The following is an 18,640-nucleotide window of genomic DNA, read 5'->3' as shown; positions in this document are numbered from 1 at the left end:
GCCAGGAGCTTCTTCTGGGTCTCCCACATAGGTGCAGGGGCCCAAGGACTTGGGCCATCTTCCACTGCGCCACAGCGTCGTCGGCCCCCAATTTTTTTTTTTTTTTTAAGAATTATTTATTTATTTGAAAGGCAAGGGTTACAAACAGAAAGAGAAATGGGGGAGAGACAGAGAGACCTTCCATCCGCTGGTTCACTCCTCAAATGACCATAATAGCTGGAGCTGGGCTGATCCAAAGCCAGGAGCCAGGAGCTTCATCGAGGTCTCCCACATGGGTGCAGGAGCCCAAGTACTTGGGCCATCTTCTGCACATTAACAGGGAGCTGGATCGGAAGTGGAGCAACTGGAATTTGAACCTGGGCCCATATGGAATGCGGACACTGTAGGCAGAGGCTTAACCTTCTACACCATAGCACTGACCCCTCCCTCCAAATGTTCTAGATTAACAGCTGGGACTGGGCCGAAGCTATAGCTGGGAGCTGGGAACTCAGTCCGGGTATCCTGCATGGATAGCAGGAACCTAATTACTTGAGCCATCACTTGCTTCCCAGGGTCTCCAAGAAGCTAGAGTCAGGAGCCAAAGGTGGGCATCATACCAAAACATTCTAATACGGGGATACAGGTGTGTTAGTTACTATGCCAAATCCCAAGGAGCTTTATTTTTTTTAACTACAAAATCAAAATTTGTCAAAGTAAACTGTAAATCTGATATTTTTGGTTTGTGAGAGAAACCTAGGTTTCACAGACTCATCTAATTTTCAGTATGCAACTACAAGGAGCAGAAATCTGGAGACTTGATAAGGTCAGTTTGTCAAAGTATTAATACTGTTTAAGGGTAGGCATCTGGCCTAGTGGTTAAGCAACCTGTGTTGCACATAAGATTACCTGGGTTTGATATCTGTCTTCATGTCCTGATTCAAGCTTACTGTTAATAGGGATCCTGGGAAGCAGCAATGATTGCCATGTAGTCAGGTCCCTGCCACCCATGTGGGAGCCCTGGATTGGGGTCCAGACTCTGCTTCCGCTGGGGCTGTTGTAGATGTTTGGGGAGTGAACCATTGGATGGGAGCTCTCTGTCTGCAACTCAAACAACCTCTCTCCTCCCCAAACTGTATAGCCTGGAAGCATCTTTTGTGAATCTTCCATGTCATTGACAGGGTTTGAAATGGTTTGATATCTTGAGGACCATTACTCCCTACTGTGTACTCTTAGGCTTTTCAACAAATGGCTTTTCAGAGCTTTGCAAACTGCAGCCGTCCCCCCCCCCCCCCACCTCCCCTTCCCGCTAAAGACACCACCTGCAGCATTGCTGGTGTCTCATATGGTTGTGTCCTGGCCACTCCACTTCTGATCCAGCTCCCTGCTAAAGGCCTGGGAAAAGCACCAGAAGATGGCCCAAGTGTTTGAGGCCCCTGCCACTCACGTGGGAGACCTGGAGAAACTTGTACCTCCTGGCTTTGGCCTGGTTCAGCCCTGGCCAAATTGTAGCCATCTGGGTAGTGAACAAGTAGATGGGAGATCTCTCTTTCTCCTCCTCTCTCTCCCTCTAACTCTTTCAAATAAATAAATAAATCTTCTTAAAAACCCGTTTTCAGTATAATATTAGATTGAACCACAGTTTACAAAACAAATCTAAGTGATAATGAGAATAGTTTTAAGCATATTTTCAATTTATTAGAAAATAAATCAGAATATAACTTAAATTTGTAAAATACTATATTAGAGTTTATATGTATTTCACTTGTCTCTAGCTTAAAATGATTGAATGGACATTTCATAATTCATTTAACCAGGCCCCATTGGTATATATTTACGCTGTTTTCCTTCTGTTACAAACAATGGTACAGTGAATTATGTGTTTACATACTGTGTGTGTGTATGTGTATATATGTTTTTTTTTTTTTAAAGATTTATTTATTTATTTGAACGAGTTACACAGAGAGAAAAGCAGAGGCGGAGAGAGAGAGAGGTCTTCCATCCGCTGGTTCACTCCCCAGATGGCTGCAATGGCTGGAGCTGTGCCCATCTGAAGTCAGGGGCCAGGAGCTTCTTCCAGGTCTCCCACGTGGGTGCAGGGGCCCAAGGATTTGGGCCATCTTCTATTGCTCTCCCAGGCCACAGCAGAGAGCTGGACTGGAAGTGGAGCAGCCGGGACTCCAACCAGCGCCCATATAGGATGCTGGTACTGCAGGTGGCGGCTTTACCCGCTGTGCCACAGTGTTAGCCCCATGTGTGTGTGTTTCTGAGGATAAATTTCTAGAATGGAATCACTGTGTCAGAAGAATATATTTGCTTTTAGTTTTGAAAGATGTTCAATTGGCCTTCAAAAAATTCTGTCAGTATGCATTCTCACCAGCAGTGTGTGAGCTGGTTTAATTCTCTCCTGCTCCCAAAAATATATGGTATGTTAATTTTTATTGTTGCTTATCTGAAAAATTGTATCTCAGTGTGGTTTTACTCTTCAATTTTTTATAAAAAAGATTTATTTTGTTTATTTGAAAGACAGAGTAACAGAGAGAGAGGGAGAGAGAGAGAGAGAGCGCGCACGTGAGCCAGTGAGAAAGAAAGATCTTCCATCCACTGGTTCACTCCCCAAATGAACGCAACTGCGAGAGCAGTGCTGATCCAAAGCCAGGAGCCAGGAGCTTTTTCTGGGTCTCCCATGTGGGTATATTGGCTCAAGGACTTAGGCCATCTTTTACTGCTTTCCCAGGCCATAGCAGATAGCTGTATCAGAAGTGGAGCAGCTGGGATTCAAACCCGTGCCCATATGGGATGCTGGCACTGCAGGGCTTTAACCCACTGCACCACAGTACCAGCCCCTTCACTTTTAATTATATGTGAACTCGAGTGACTTGTTCATATCACTTTGCCTATTTTTAAAATTGGATTTCTCTCCTTCCTATTGAATAGACGTCTTTTATATGTCTTGGGATATTAACGGTTTGTGATACAAGTTGCAGATTTCTTTTCCTCTGTTGCTCTTATAGTTTTCATTGGATTTTTGTGCTTTTCATTTCTATGCATGTCTTAAACTCAAACTTGGATAAAGTGGAATCCTGGGTTTTCCTTCTTCCCTTAACCTGTTTCTCTTCTAGTCGTCCTCTCTTCAACAAACAGCAACTGTCATAAACCCAGAAGTTACCCTTGACTCCTCTTCCCTCACTACTTATCTCTAGTCCGTTACTGGTTTCCCTCCAGTCATTCAATCTCTTTCTTTTCATGGCCACCAATTTAGTTCATCCTGCCCTCATCTGTGACCCAGGTGGCTGTCATGGTTTCCTAGCTGTTCTACCCCCAAATCAGCATCGTCCCTTCCAGGCACTGAAACGTTCTCTTCTCTGATCTTTTTGAAATGCAAATCATCTGCTTGTCACGACGCTACCTGAACCTACCCCTCCCATTCCTGTTCAGAACTTCCCAGTGGCTCCTTATGTCTCAAGATAAAGATGGTCCTATAAAAAGAGCTCACCTTGCTATTTCTCTAGCCTCACCTTATACTAGGTTATTACCTCCCTCTCCCCCATTCCTTTGAGTCTCTTGTGCCTACCGAGTTCTCTCCTGATTTTGGCCTTTTGCATAATTCTTTCCCTTAGAGCATCCCTCTTAAACCATAAATTTATGTCTAATTATCCTACAGGTTTCTACTCACTCATTGCTTTCCCTAGAAGAGCCAACCTTCCCTAACTAGGACAACCCCTGTCACAAGCCCTCCTTGTATCTCTTTTTCATAGTGCTAATATTGGCTGTTTTATACTTACTGTATGATTTATTTTTATTAAACCAAATGGGATGAGGGATCTTATCTATTTCCTTTACTGTTTTGTCCCCAAAGTCTATCATGGTGCCTAACATATGATAAACTCTCAAGATATATTTATTTAATGACTGCCTAGTTATAAGTTCTCATAAAGTTCGCTGAAGTACTGTTTTTCTGAAAAAAATGTGACTGCATTTGCTCTTGGCCAGTCTTTGTTCTCATCTTTCTCTGTGACTTAAGACTAGTAAGTTTCAGCAATCTCATCTTAAAAGTTGCAAAGCATTTCAGCATGAAATCTGAATTCCTGGGTACCCATAGGTGTTTGTCAGCAGTCTTAGACTTCATTTCCTTCCATGCTTTTTTATCTGAAGGTTATTTTTCTTGAGTTTAGTGGAGAGTAATGTAGATGTTTTCTGACTGATACCAATGCAGCAAAATTTAGGTGGTCCTTAGCTTCTGTAAGCTGATTTTAAATTCAGTTATTTACAATTTCGAATTCAAAACATACTGCCCCATAGAAATCATGTTAAAGTTGATCCTTACATTTTCATGAATCTGCCTTCAAAACCTTTTTAACCAATAGGTGTCATACACAGCTCGGTAGTAATATGAATTCTGAATCTCTATTCTTATTTTAGTTTTTCTTTGTTTGTTTGTTTGTTTATTGTTTTGAACATCAAGACCCTTAGATTCTGAAGAAGGGCTGAGAGTAAGATTGGCAGCTTGGCAGTGTTGGGAGAAGTATCAAGTGGTTGGTAGGAGATATATTGAGTTGCAACTGGATTTCCTACCTTGTGGAAAGATTTTAAAGATCAAAGCAAGCTTAAACATGTTTAGTAGTTTGAAATTTTTATGCTAGTAATTGTGTGTAATTCATGATTGTCAAGTATCTGATTTAATAATTGGAACTGAATTATAAAGAGTGGATTGATAAATCAAATTACTCTCCACTATTGAGAGGACAAAGCAAAATGAAAATCCTATTAATTATGGGTCAGATGGTCCCATCAAGGAAGAAAACAAAGTGTGAGTGTATTATCTCCTCATTTGTATTCAACATGGAAAGGTCTCTATAAGAGGGTAATTAATTAGGATGTTTTTCACAGGGCTGTGCTCTCCATAGAAATGATTTCCTTCCATACATGGATCATGAGTTCTAAGATGCTTTCAGACCATTTTGGGTTCTCTTGTTATACAGAGTTTAATCATGTACCAAATTTATTCTTATGCAGTTTTCACTGACAGAATGGTTCTTTCATTTGTGTGTGTAAAAACAATGCCAGGAACAAAAACAAAACTCATGATTCAACTGATTTTGTACTCTCTTTGGGAAGAAAAAAACACCTGTTGAGAAGAAGATTATAATTTCAGCAACAAAGGAAACATTCAAGAACCAGGCAGCTCTTAAATTCAATACTAATAATATATGAAATAAATTATAAGCCTTGCATTCATGTCAGTTCTTGTAGGTACCTGCTTACTTGCTAATGCAGAGACACAATTTCTTAATTCTAGGTGTATTTCTTAGAGTGAGACAAATTCACTTTAGAATGTGTTTGGTTATTTGTTTACAAAGTTAATGGTTAATAATCAGAAACTCAAGTGATTTTTGAAAAGTCTTAGAATCTTCATGTAGAGTACATCTAATTTAGTACAAGACTCCTTTGTACCAGGGACAAATTTCTCACTGCCATCCATCCTGCCACTGGCCGTCCCCTCCTTGTCTGCTCTGCTTCAGATTTACAAGCCTTCTCTGTCCTTGAACTTACCAAGCTCTGTAAGAATCTTTTCACTGCCTTGGATAGGACTCTGTTAGTCCTGGGCCCGTGTCCGGCTTCTTTACCTGAAACAAATCTCTGCAATACTGCCTCCTTGGACAGGCCTTTCTCAGACCACCTATTTAAAGACCCCCTCCCCAATTCCCCCAACGGCCATGACTCTTCTCAGAGAACTCTGTGTTATTTCTTTATAACACTTGTCACTCTCTGACAGTTTAATGTTTATTTGTTTATTGCCTATTTCCCTTTAGCGTCATGAAAGTAGGAGCTATGTCTGTGTTGTTCGCCGCTGTATCCTGAAACATCTACCATAACGGTTGGCCCATTGGCAAATATAAATAAGAGTGTATAACCGTTGATAGTTCATTGTCCAGTTACTATTGAGCTGAAATCTGTGTCCTTTTCATTTCTACTGCTGATCTTAGTTATGCCTCCTGAAATAAGTCAAATCATCTACTTACTTCCTCTTCTCTCAGAACCTTCAGACATTTGAATTTCAGTCATCTCTCAGGCGCAACTCAGTTCCCGCAGCTGTTCCTCTTCTGGCATGGTTTCAAAAGAGTGGCCAGCATCCAGATTACCTGTCACTGGGAGTTTTTGGTTTTGTTGTGATACCTGGCACTACACATAGTATGATCTGAGCCTTGGAGAGAGAAAATGCAGTTAAACTTTTTTTGTTCAATGTACTATTTCAACGAATTATCTTTACCTTTCAACCCCTCTATAAATTACCAAGGATGTATTTATATATAAGATGTTATTATCAGAAGTTGTTCACATTCTTTTTTTTTTTATTTTTTAAATTTTTTGACTGGCAGAGTTGGAGAGAGAGAGAGAGACAGAGAGAAAGGTCTTCCTTTTTCGTTGGTTCACCCCCCAAATGGTCGCTACGGCTGGCGCACTGCACCGATCCGAAGCCAGGAATCAGGTGCTTCCTCCTGGTCTCCCATGGGGTGCAGGGCCCAAGCACTTGGGCCATCCTCCACTGCACTCCCGGGCCACAGCAGAGAGCTGGACTGGAAGAGGAGCTACTGGGACAGAATCCAGTGCCCCAACTGGGACTAGAACCTGGGGTGCCGGCGCCGCAGGTGGAGGACTAGCCTAGTGAGCCGCGGCGCCAGCCAAGAAGTTCTTCACATTCTTAAAATCTTGTTTTATTATAGAATATAACAGCATAGAAATACATAAAACAAATATGAGGGGAGTTCAAAAAATTGTAGAAACATGGAATTAAAAGATAAGTATTTTGTTGTAAAAAATTTGAAATAAATTCATAGTTTTGTATTTTCCATGAACTTCTAAAAATGTTACTTGAGAGGCAGAGAGAGAGAAAGCAAGATAGAGAACTTCATCCACTGGTTCATTCCTTAAATGCCCACAACAGCTGGGGCTGGGACAGGGCCAAAACCAGAAGCCAGGAACTCAATCCAAGTCTCCTACATGGGTGGTTTGCATTAGTAGGAAGCTGGAGTCAGGAGCCAGAACCAAGCATTGAACATAGGCACTGTAGTTGTTGGATCTGGCCAAATGCCTATGCTCTCTGTGAATTTTTTGAAGACCATTGTATGCATAGATTTTGAAATTTTTTGCACTAAAATAATCTTATCTTTTAATTATATTTTTCATGAACCTTTTGAAGTGCCCTGGTATAATGAATAATTCTAAGTGAATGTCTAACTATCCCTCAAATCAAGAAATAGAAATAGTGTCCCAGAAAGCCTTGTGTTATATCTCAATCTGAAACCCCTCCCTGAAGGTAGTTAATACCCCAGTTTTTACAATAAACACTTCTTTGGTCACTTTCTTATAGATTTACCACTTATATTTGCATGTTTATGTAGTTTGTAGTTCAGTTCTGCCTGTTTTAAGACTGTATATTTATGAATCAATGCACTTGTATTGGTTTTCTGTTGTGTAACAAATTGCTATAAGCTTAGCCACTTAAAATGACATCCATATACTTGAGCACAGTTCTGTGAGATCAGAAGCTTGGCCTGGGAATGGATGTTTGATGCAGAGGTTAAGACTTTGCTTGGGACACCCATATCTCATATTGGAGTGCCTGTTTTTGAGTCCTGGATCCACTTCCAATTCAGGCTTCTTCCTCAAGTACGTGGATCCCTGCCACCCTTCTAGGACACCTGGATTGAGTTTCAGGCTTTGGCTTCAGTCTGACATAGCCCTTGCTATTGCAAGCATTTTGGGAGTGAACCAATGTTGGGAGATAAACTCTTTCTCCCAAATAAATAAATAGAAATTTTAATAAGGAAAAAGTCTGGCCTGGAATGGCTGTGTTCTCTGCTCAGGATATCATAATGCTGAAATTAATCTGTCAGCTGAGCTAAATTCTCTTTTTTTCTTGATGATGTCAATGTTGTATTATTCTAAGATCCAACTCTGCTGTTTTGATCACTTTGTTGTTCGTGTGTTTTCTATTTAGTGAATTTCTACTTTTTTTTAAAAGATTTATTTATTTTTTACTTGAAAGGCAGAGTTACAGAGAGAAAGAGAAGGAGGTCTTCCATCTGCTGGTTCAGTCCCTAAATGGATGCAATGACCAGGGTTGGGCCAGACCAAGACCAAGATCCTGGAATTCCATCCATGTCTCCCATGTGGGTGCAGGAGCCCAAGCACTTGAACCATTTTCCACTGCTTTCCCAGTGGTGTTAGCAGGCAGCTGGATGGGAAAGTGGAGCATCCAGAACTTGAACCGGCACCCATATGGGATGCTGGCATTGCAGACAGTGGCTTAACCCACTGTACTACAACGCCAGTCCCTGAATTTCTACTCTTAAATATTTCTGTGTTTATATTACTTTCATTGGATTTATTTTGTAGTTCTTTCTTTTTTTTTTTTTTTAATCTCTGGAGATTGATACTTAGTTCATTAATTTTCAGTGTTTTTTTTTTTAATTATTATTTCCTGACACATAAGATTCTCAAGTTCCCTCCCTAACCATTGCTTTAGCGTCCTCCCATACATTTGTATTTTTGTTATTTGTAAGTATTTATTATGTATTATCCTGGGAAATTATTAATTTCAAACAAGAATATTTTCTAATTATTTCTTTTGTGATTGATTTCTTTCATACTTTAGTTATAGAAAGAGAACATCCTCTGACTTAAATCTTTATAATTTATTTTGAATTGTTTCTAGTCTAGCCTGTGATCAATTTTTGTAACTGGTGTGTATGTACTTGGGGAGGAGAAACATAGTAGTTCTTTGCTATGGTTTGTATGTTAATGTGGTCAAGTTTTTTTCTTAAGATTTATTTACTTTGAAAGAATAACAGAGAGAGAGAGAGAGAGAGAGAGAGAGAGAGAGAACGAATGCACAAGAGCAAGTGAACTTATCTTCCATCTGCTGGATCATTCCCCAGATGTCTGTAGTGGCCAGCACTGGCCCAGGCTGAAGCCAGGAGCCAGGAGCTTCATCCCAGTCTCCTATGTGGGTGGCAGGGGCCTAAACATTTGGGCCATCTTCTGCTTTTCCCAGGCCATTAGCAGGGAGCTGGATGTGAAGTAGAGCAGCTGGGACAAGAATTGGTGCCTACCTGGTATGCTAGCATCCCAGGCTGTGGCTTTACCTGCTATGCCACAATGCCGGCCCCAGGGACCTAACCATTGAACCCAGCACTGTGATAGGGGATGTGGGGAAGTCGGTGATCAAAGATAAGATCAAGTGGCATCTTAACCACTGTGCCAAACGCCCACCCCTCACCTTTGTAGAAAAGCCCTCCCTGTCTTGAGTAGTTAGTCTCCCCTCCTTCATAACATATATCGCTATCTGATAAAAATTCTCAGCAAAAATGTAGTTGTATGAGGGCAAGGACCTTGCTATCTTGTTCACCACTGTCTTGTGTATCTTATTTGCCCATTCCCTGAAACATGGGAGATAGCCAATAATTATTTGTTTAATGAATAAGTACAGTAAATATTCTCAAATTGTGATATCCTTTTCTCTAAATGTCATAGTAACCCTGTAGAAATTTGTGATTCAATTGAACTAAACTTAAGTTTTCTAACATAAGTATAGTTGAAAGGAGGTCAGTGTGGCAAGAGTCAAGCAAGCCAAGGGAGAGTCTGGTAGAAGAGATGGTATCAAAGGCTAGGAGGTCAAGGCCTGGAGCTCCTGTGAACTTTGCCTTTCATTCTTAATGATATAGAAAGCCATTAGAAATGCCTTTTGAGTGAGATGTGTGACAAGTTCTAACTTAGCCTAAAGAATTATACTGACTTCTGTTGGGACCATTAGAAGCTATGAGGATATTGAAGTGTGATCTGTTCTGGACTCTCACATCTATTCCACTGGCTAATTTGTCTGTTTCTGTGCCCAAACCACCCTGTCTTAATTTCCATAGTTCTATTATATATCCTCAATATATTTGGTAGGGCATCCTGCTAGATCCAACCCTCAAGGCTTAGCCTTCTTGCTTTTTTCTTTTTTATCCTTGTTCTTATAGGATCAATACATAAGGAATTGACATCTTTATAGTATTGAATCTCCCTAGCCTTAAAATCTAGATAAATTGATTTATTTGTGTCTTTTCATGCCTTTGAATAAAGTTATGTCTGTTCAAATGTAGGTCTTGAATGTTTTTTGTCATGTTAAATCCTAAGTGCCTTACTTTTTTTCTTTATTGTAAATCTGAATTTTTAGAATTCCATTTTCTATCTAGGTTTGATACTGGGCTTTAGCTGCAGACTCCAACTGTCTGCTAATGCACACCCTGGTAGGCGGCCTTGATGGCTCAGGTAATTGGGTTCCTGCCACCCATGTGAGAGGCCCAGATTGAGGTCCTAGCTCCTGGCATCAGTCTGGTCCAGGTATTTGGAGGAGTGAACCAGTGGATGGGAGTTCTGGCTCTCAAATAAATAAATTAAAAAAAAAAACTTTTTTGAAATAAATTTATATTTTTTGTTTCTTACTGGTATTTACAGATGCTGTTGATGTTAAAGTTATGTGTATCTACCTTGCTAAACATTTATAATTCTAATAATTTATAAATTCTTGTGAATTTTCTATGTAGACAATAATGTCTACAAATTCTGTTTTGTGTTTCTCCTTCCAATCCCATACATTTTATTCATTTATTTTTTTTTTTTACTTTACTGGGCTGATTGAAACTCACCAAGACTTTTTTTTTTAAAGATTTATTTTATTTTATTTGAAAGTCAGAGTTACACAGAGAGAGGAGAGGCAGAGAGAGAGAGAGAAGTCTTCCATCAGATGGCTCACTCCCCAATTGGCCGCAATGACTGGAGCTGTGCCGATCCGAAGCCAGGAGCCAGGAGCTTCTTCCGGATCTCCCATGAGGATGCAGGGGCCCAAGGACTTGGGCCATCTTCTACTGCTTTCCCAGGCCATAGCAGAGAGCTGGATCAGAAGTGGAGCAGCCAAGTCTTGAACTGGCGCCCATATGGGATGCCGGTGCTTCAGGCCAGGGTGTTAACCTGCTGTGCCACAGCGCCGGCCCCACCAAGACTTTTTTTTTTTAAAGATTCATTTGTTTGAAGGGTAGAATGACAAGAAGGAGAGAGGGAGAGACAGAGAGAGCGAGATCTTCCATCTGCTGGTTCACTCTTCTAAGTGGTCACAATGGCCAGGGTTGGGACAGACTGAAAACTGGGTGCCAGAAACTCCATCCTGGTCTCCTATGTGGATGGCAGGGGTCCAAGTATTTGGGCCATCCTCCACTGCTTTCCCAGTTGCATTAGCAGGTACTGATTTGGAAATGGAGCAGCTGGGACTTGAACCAGCACTCCTTTATGGGATGCTGACATTGCAAGTGGCGGTTTAACCCACTATGCCACAGTGCTGGCCCTAGTGCTGTTTTTAAAAAAAGAATGTTATTTTATATAACCATGGTACTATTATCAAAATCAGAAAGTTATCATTGATACAATATCTGATCTGTACACATTGAAATTTTTATCAGTGTTGTTTTTTTATAACCACCCTCCGTTGTTTCTTTCTTGTCCAGAATCCAATTCTGTATCTTACATTGTGTTTAGCTATCATTTCTCTTAATTTTCTTTAATCTTGTACAGTTGCTCAACATTTTTAAAGAATGTACGAGTGAGTGTTTGACACAGTGGTTAACTTGGTGCTTGAGATGCCTGCATCGTATCGGAGTGCCTGGGTTCAAGGCTTGTCTTCACTCTCCGTTCCAGTTCCTGCTAATGTGCATTTTCGGAGGCAGCAGCGATGGCTCAGCTGCTTGAGTCTTTGCTGCCCTTGTGGCAGACCTGGATTGAATTCTTGTCTCTCGGTTTTGGCCTGGCCTGGTCCTTGTTGTGGGCATTTGGGGAGTAAATTAGTGCACGGAAGTACACTCTCTTTCTCTATTTCTGTTTTTCTCTCTGCTTTTCAAATCAATTAAAATGACAAAACCAAAAAAGTAAAGAATATGGGACAGTTATTTAGGCCTCACCTTGGGCCTTATATGTTGTTTCTTGTGATTGGGTTCAGCTTCTCCATGTCTGTCAGGAATGCCACAGACGTGATGTGATATATCAGGAGGCATATCATGTTGATTTGTCCCATTATTGATGATGTTTACTTTGATTACTTTCGGTGGTGAACCTCTTGACTCTTTCTTCTGAAATCACTATTTTTCCCCTTTGTAATTAATAGTTATCTTGTGAGGACATCCTTTGAGATTAGTTAATATTCTGTTTTTCTGTCAAACTTTTTCAACCACTAGTTTTATCATATAATGTGACACTTGCCTGAAATTATTATTATAAAAGTGATTGCCAAATAGTGCTTTTCTAATTGTATCACACCCTTATTCTTTGGAATTATACAAAAGAAGTTTCCCTTCTCCTCCATTTATTTCTGTCAATAAGGCCTCATGCATTTTTATTTTGGTATAATAAAAATGTTATAATCTGTTACTATCCTTATTTATTTTGCTGTTCAAATTGTCCCCATTTGGTCAGTGGGAATTGCCTTAAGTTGACTGTATCTCTCCCTTTTTTCAAAGATTATTTATTTGAAAGGTAGAGCAATGAGAGAGGGAGAGGGAGGGAGAAAGAGAGAGAGTTAAATTGATTGATTGATTTTTCCATCTGCTAGTTCCCTCCCCAAATGCCCACCATAGCTGGGACTGGGCCAGGCTGAAACCAGGAGCTAGGAACTCCAACCTGGTCCCCACATGTGTCACAGAGAACCCAAGTACTTGAGCAGTCACCTTCATCTCCCAGGGTACACATTAGCAGGAAACTGGATTGGAAATGGAGCAGCCTGGACTCAGACCAGCACTCTGATAGGGGATACAGTATCCCAAGTGGTGGCTTAACCTACTGTGCCACCACGCCTACCCCTCCTGTGTCCTTTTCATGGCTACCCACATTCTTTGAGCAGTTGCTTATTTTCTAGAACCACAAAAATATATCCTGGGGGGCCGGCATTATAGTATAGAGGGTTAAGCTTCCACCTGTGACACTGGTATCCCATATAGATGCTGGTTCCTGTCCTGGCTGCTTTACTTCCTATCCTATCCTATTCTAGTGGTCTGGGAAAAGCAGCAGAAGATGGCCTGTGTTTGGGCCACTGCCATCCATGTGGGAGAATTGGATAAAGCTCCTGGTTCCTGAGTTCAGTCTCATCCAACCTTGGCCATTGCAGCCATCTGGGGAGTGAACCAGTGGATGAAAGAGCTCTCTCTCTTTCTCTCCCTCTCTCTCTCTGTAACTCTGAGTTTCAAATAAATAAATCTTTTAAAAAATATATATATATCCTGGGCTCACATTGTACTTTTCCTGTCCTTGCATTGGAATCAGCCATTTCTCCAGAGCCCTGGGTCCTTTTATTGGAGCACTCGTTCTTCTCAGGTTGTCATCACTTCTAGTCCCTCTCAGTGGACAGAACTAGCGAATAAATATATGAGAATGTGAATATTTATACATGCATTTCATCTATTTATATGGATCAATGTATTAAATACTGAGGTTATATTGTTAACTCCCTTTTACCAGAGTAAGAAACCAAGATCTCATTATCCACAATATTCTGGTGTTTACTTCGTTGCTCAATCCTAGAATACACATGAAGAAGTTTTATATCGCTGCATAAAAACAAGTAGCTAAGTAAATCACAATATTTATTTATATTTCTTTTTCTTTCTAGCTTGAGGAGAGTGGGTAATGCTGTTTTCAAAAGTTTACCTGGGATTCATTCTTCAGTGCAGTTATGTTATTCATTTCAAGTAGAGTGAGGTGTTCGTTCCATTTTGGGTTCTTTATCTCCTGTTACTGTTTTTTGTTTTTTTTCCTTTTTAATTTTTTAGCTCATGAAACAGCGTGGATTTAAAAGAACTACACAAAAAGATAGGATAGTTTATTAGAGTACGGCAGTATAAAACTTACAGTTTGTCTTTCTTCTTTCAGGGAATCATTTAATACTTCACTATTAGAACAAGTATGTGAAAGTTCCTGCCAACCATTCAGAATTCCTTTAGACATTGTTTGTTCTACTTTCTGCACAACTTGCTGAGAAGTTCCTTTTTTGGTGCCATGTTCTGTGGCTTCTATCAAAAGAGGAGTTTGTCTTCATGAAGATTCCTAACATTGGTAATGTGATGAATAAATTTGAGATCCTTGGGGTTGTAGGTGAAGGTAAGTTGGAACTTTTTTATTCCTTGAATTTTTGAGCAATGTACTGTTAATACCTACTACCATAAAGGTCACTAATTCAGATTCTGTTAATTTAACCTATAGCAATTCAAATATGCATCTAAGTATTACTAAAAATTACTCTTAGGCTATATGGGTTTTACTGTCCAGTCAAAAGTTAGTAACATTTTAAACTCTTTAAAGTTTAATAAATCAAGGATTTCTCAAGACTGCATTTGTTTCATTCTTTTCCTTAGCAGTCATGTTTTTTTATATTAGCTAGGCTTATTTTGAGTAGCTTAAAATTTATTTGTATATGTTAAGTTTTGCTAACTACATGGTAAATTAATGAATAAATAACTTCTGTTTCTTTGAGATCAACAAACACATTTTATAAATTTTGAGGCATGTAGTTTGGTCCTATTTTCATATCTCCAAAACCAGAATAAGTCCTGAAATCAATATGCCATGGGTTAATCAACAGCACCTTTCCTTTTTGTAGTCCACAGAATATTTCTTTTCTTTTTTTTTTTTTTTAAGATTTATTTATTTATTTGAAAGTCAGAGTTACACAGAGAGAGAGAGAGAGAGGTCTTCCATCTGCAGATTCACTCCCCAGATGGCCGCAATGGCTAGAGCTGCGCAGATCCGAAGCCAGGAGCCAGGAGCTTCTTCCTGGTCTCCCACGCGGCTGCAGGGGCCCAAGGACTTGGGCCATCTTCTATTGCTTTCCCAGGCCACAGCAGAGAGCTGGATCGGAAGTGGAGCAGCCGGGTTTTGAACTGGTGCCCATATGGGATGCTGGCGCTTCAGGCCAGGGCATTAACCCACTGTGCCACAGCACCAACCTGAGAATATTTCTTGTAACTAATGATATCCATTGATTTGAGGAAATATGGTAATTCAGTTTTTAAAAGCTGACTCTTAGAAAAATCATTAGTTCCTGACTTTTCCTCCTTGGTAGTTTTTCTTCTTGTTTTAAAGACAATTCTATGGAGATTTTAATAAAAGATTCTGTTAACAAGGGTAAGTGATTATAATTATGGCTTCATAAAATTTATATCTTTTGAGAAAATGACAAAAAATTTTATATTTCATATTTTATATATGAACAGCAACGTTGATCAAGATTTTAATATTAAATTAACATCTTCTCAGGGATTGGCTCAGATTAACCAACATTTCCAAGCATTATATAAATAGAATATAGAGGCTACTTAAAAAGTTAGTAGAAAAATTGGCCGGTGCCGTGGCTCAACAGGCTAATCCTCCACCTTGTGGCGCCGGCACACCGGGTTCTAGTCCCGGTTGGGGCACCGATCCTGTCCTGGTTGCCCCTCTTCCAGGCCAGCTCTCTGCTGTGGCCAGGGAGTGCAGTGGAGGATGGCCCAAGTGCTTGGGCCCTGCACCCCATGGGAGACCAAGTTAAGCACCTGGCTCCTGCCATCGGATCAGCGAGGTGTGCCGGCCGCAGCGCGCCGGCCGCGGCGGCCATTGGAGGGTGAACCAACGGCAAAGGAAGATCTCTCTCTCTCTCTCTCTCTCTCTCTCACTGTCCACTCTGCCTGTCTAAAAAAAAAAAAAAGTTTAAAAAAAAGTTAGTAGAAAAATTAAATTAAAAGGTGTTTATTTTGATGAAAAATTTTGAAATCAGTGTATAGTTTTTTTCATAATATACATTTTTTGTGAACTGTTGGAAGACTCATATTACTTCAAGTTCAGATCAGAACCTTGATTGCTGTATATTTTTTTCTTTGTAAACTACCTCAGGTGTTCATTGGGTAGGAAATACATATAAGTCTTTAAGAAAAATCTCTCCAGCAAGCTCGAATTCCTGTAGCCTACATAGTGCACTTTCACCTTACAGAAAAGCTGGCATGAGCAGTTAAGTGAGGGTTGGTTGATTCTCTGGGGATGGTGGAGTTAAGCTGGATGGTTATAATGGTTGGTTCCATCCCAACTATGAAAGTAAGATTCATACAGCTCTACTAAAGTGAGGGAGACTTGTTCAGGTTCCCTAGATTATGTGGGAGACACTTTTTCTTATTTTGTCTCCTTGAAATCTCCTTTTTGAATTTGCATGCAGGCTTTGTCTGCTACTGTCAATGTTCTTGGCATTGCTACAAAATTCAGTTGCCATATATTACATTTTGATTGTCTTAATTAGACAACAGTATAACTTTAACCTCAATTTCTTGGGTATCTTGCTGTCAACTCTGTATTCCCCTCCAAAGAAGTGGTTTTTCTCCTAGATAATAGAGTAAGTATCCCAAAAGGTAGTACTGGATATCATTGAAATACACTGAAAAAAGTGGTAGTGCTTGTGGCCTGTGCCCTTGAACTGAGTCTTTATTTATGGCAGAAAGGTAGTAGCAACTCCCACACGCTATTAATTGGAACACTAAGGCTTGTACAGTTTTGCCACTCTGGATAGATAGTCCAGTATCCTAGGAGGGGAGCTACATGTCTCCTTGGATAGATAGCATATTTGGTAGGCTCTGTGCTTGAGCTTACTATTCGGAAGTCATTAGTTCTTAAGTTTTAAGTTACTTAGAATCTTTTGAGTTAATTTTCATTTACTCTCAAAGTTCTTATGACCATATTTTTCTCCAAAAATACTTAAGTCTAAACTTTCAAATGTCTCCACGTGATATTTTCTTTAAAAAGATAAACATTAAAAAATACTGATTGGGGGAAATGATTTTTTTATATTCTCCATTTATTAAAAATATATGTAATGAAATATCCATGCCCTATTTCTATGTGGTTCATTATTACATTATCACTATAAAATATTGTCACTTTAGAAATCATTATTATAACATATATCAGAAATATATATAAATATAGCAGAAGTTTGATTTCTTTTAGAGCCATAGTTTGTATACATATTACTGATTGTTTACATCTTTTTATTATAGGAGCGTATGGAGTTGTACTTAAATGCAGACATAAGGTAAGAAAATGGTTTTTAAAAAGAAAATATCCATGTATGCTTAAAATGTTTTGAAATGTATGCAGTGCTCTGTGAGCACATAATTCAAACTATCTTGCTATGATGCTGCTGCTTAAGGAAGCAGAATTAACATGTGAACCCAGAAAAACAGGGACTACTTTTGGATAAACTTGATCACAGTTGAGTAGTCATTAGCTCTTTGCAGTCACACACTGTTTTCTCAACCAACATATGTATAGGTGAAAAATTGGCTGAAGGGAAGAGAGAAAAGATGGCAGGATGAGAGGAAGGAAACAAGGTAGTGAGCGATTTAATTCATGCTCAGATATTTAAACAAGGAGGCATTTTGTTCCTTGCTTCTCATGTAGACCCTGTAACTTAGATTGCTTGATGTGGAGTTGGATCCAGATTTTGAAGGGTAGTAGCTAAGTGTTTGGTTAAGGCCTAAGGCTTGGGATAATAATATATGATTATGATTACTGGCTATAGTTGATCACCTTTGAACAATCTTGAACTCAACAACAGTGGATCTTACTATATATTGATTTGACTATGATGATAATCACAAATTATTTAAGGAAGGTATTTGAAGTTTCCATAGCTGTTGCTTAGTGGTGAGAATGTTTTACTCAGAGACTGACTTTAAGACAGTAAGTGTTGAAACTGCAATAATTGAAAACATTACGTTAAATATTTTCCATTATAGTATGCCTAGGCTGAATATTAATATTTGGACTTGTGTTATTTTGCATATAATTTAGTAAGATCAAGGTTTGGATTTTGTGTGATATTTTGTAGTGATATAATTTGTCTAGATGAGCTCTAGGAATTTAGCTTAAAACATTTCATTTATTTAAATTTTTAAAAAATAGCTAACTGATTAGTTATTTGAGAGAGAGAGACAGAGACACAGAGACAAAGACAAACAAAGAGAGTTCCCTTCCACCATTTCATATCCCAAATGCTCAAAATGCAGAGACTGGGTCAGGCCAGTGCTGGGACCTGGAAACTCAATCCTGGTATCTTGCTTGGGTAACAAGGGCCCAAGCACTTGAGCCATTACCTGCTGCCTCCCAGAGTGATTAGCAGAAAGCTAGATTCAGGAGTAGAGCTAAGACTTCAGCTTAGGTGTTCCAGTATTAAAGGTGGGCATCCCAGTCAGCATCCTAACTGCTAAACTAAATGCCTACTCCTATTTTGTTTTTAGTTGACACATAATAATTTTACAGATTTATGGGTACAGTGTGGTGTTTCAATACATGTGTACATTGTGTAATGATCAAAACCTAACACATTTAATTTGAACTGTTGAATCTATCATCATTCTGAGTAATACCTATGTGAAGATAAAGATGGTGTCATTGTTATGTTTGCTTTTTCTTTCCTATTATACAAAACACTACCCACCTTTTGGATGTAAGGCTCTGTGACAGTTAATATAGTTTTGCATTTTAAATCACAAAATACTTTTACACGATGACCGGTTTTGAAATTGAGTCTTTGAATTATTTTGTGTTGATAATAGTT

At 39.4% G+C, this 18,640-nt stretch overlaps 1 protein-coding gene across 3 annotated transcripts in view; it reads left to right on the top strand.

Annotated features, from left to right (window-relative positions):
• The window catches only part of CDKL5 (cyclin dependent kinase like 5), a 196,434-nt gene that overhangs the window by 64,234 nt on the left and 113,560 nt on the right, over nucleotides 1-18,640 (top strand). For 2 of the 3 annotated variants that reach the window (XM_062183358.1, XM_062183357.1), the window contains exons 2-3: nucleotides 13,933-14,160; nucleotides 17,079-17,113. In XM_062183358.1, the coding sequence (XP_062039342.1) occupies nucleotides 14,097-14,160; nucleotides 17,079-17,113 (99 nt within the window). In that variant the 5' untranslated portion in view covers nucleotides 13,933-14,096. Of the gene's footprint in view, nucleotides 1-13,932; nucleotides 14,161-17,078; nucleotides 17,114-18,640 lie in introns of those variants that run through there. The other variant, XM_062183359.1, reaches the window with a different exon arrangement.

The sequence above is a fragment of the Lepus europaeus genome, chromosome X (genome assembly GCF_033115175.1).
Source record: "Lepus europaeus isolate LE1 chromosome X, mLepTim1.pri, whole genome shotgun sequence".
Lineage (NCBI taxonomy): Eukaryota > Metazoa > Chordata > Mammalia > Lagomorpha > Leporidae > Lepus > Lepus europaeus.
The sequence above is the reverse complement of the archived record's forward strand: the minus strand, read 5'-3'. Positions and strand labels throughout refer to the sequence as shown.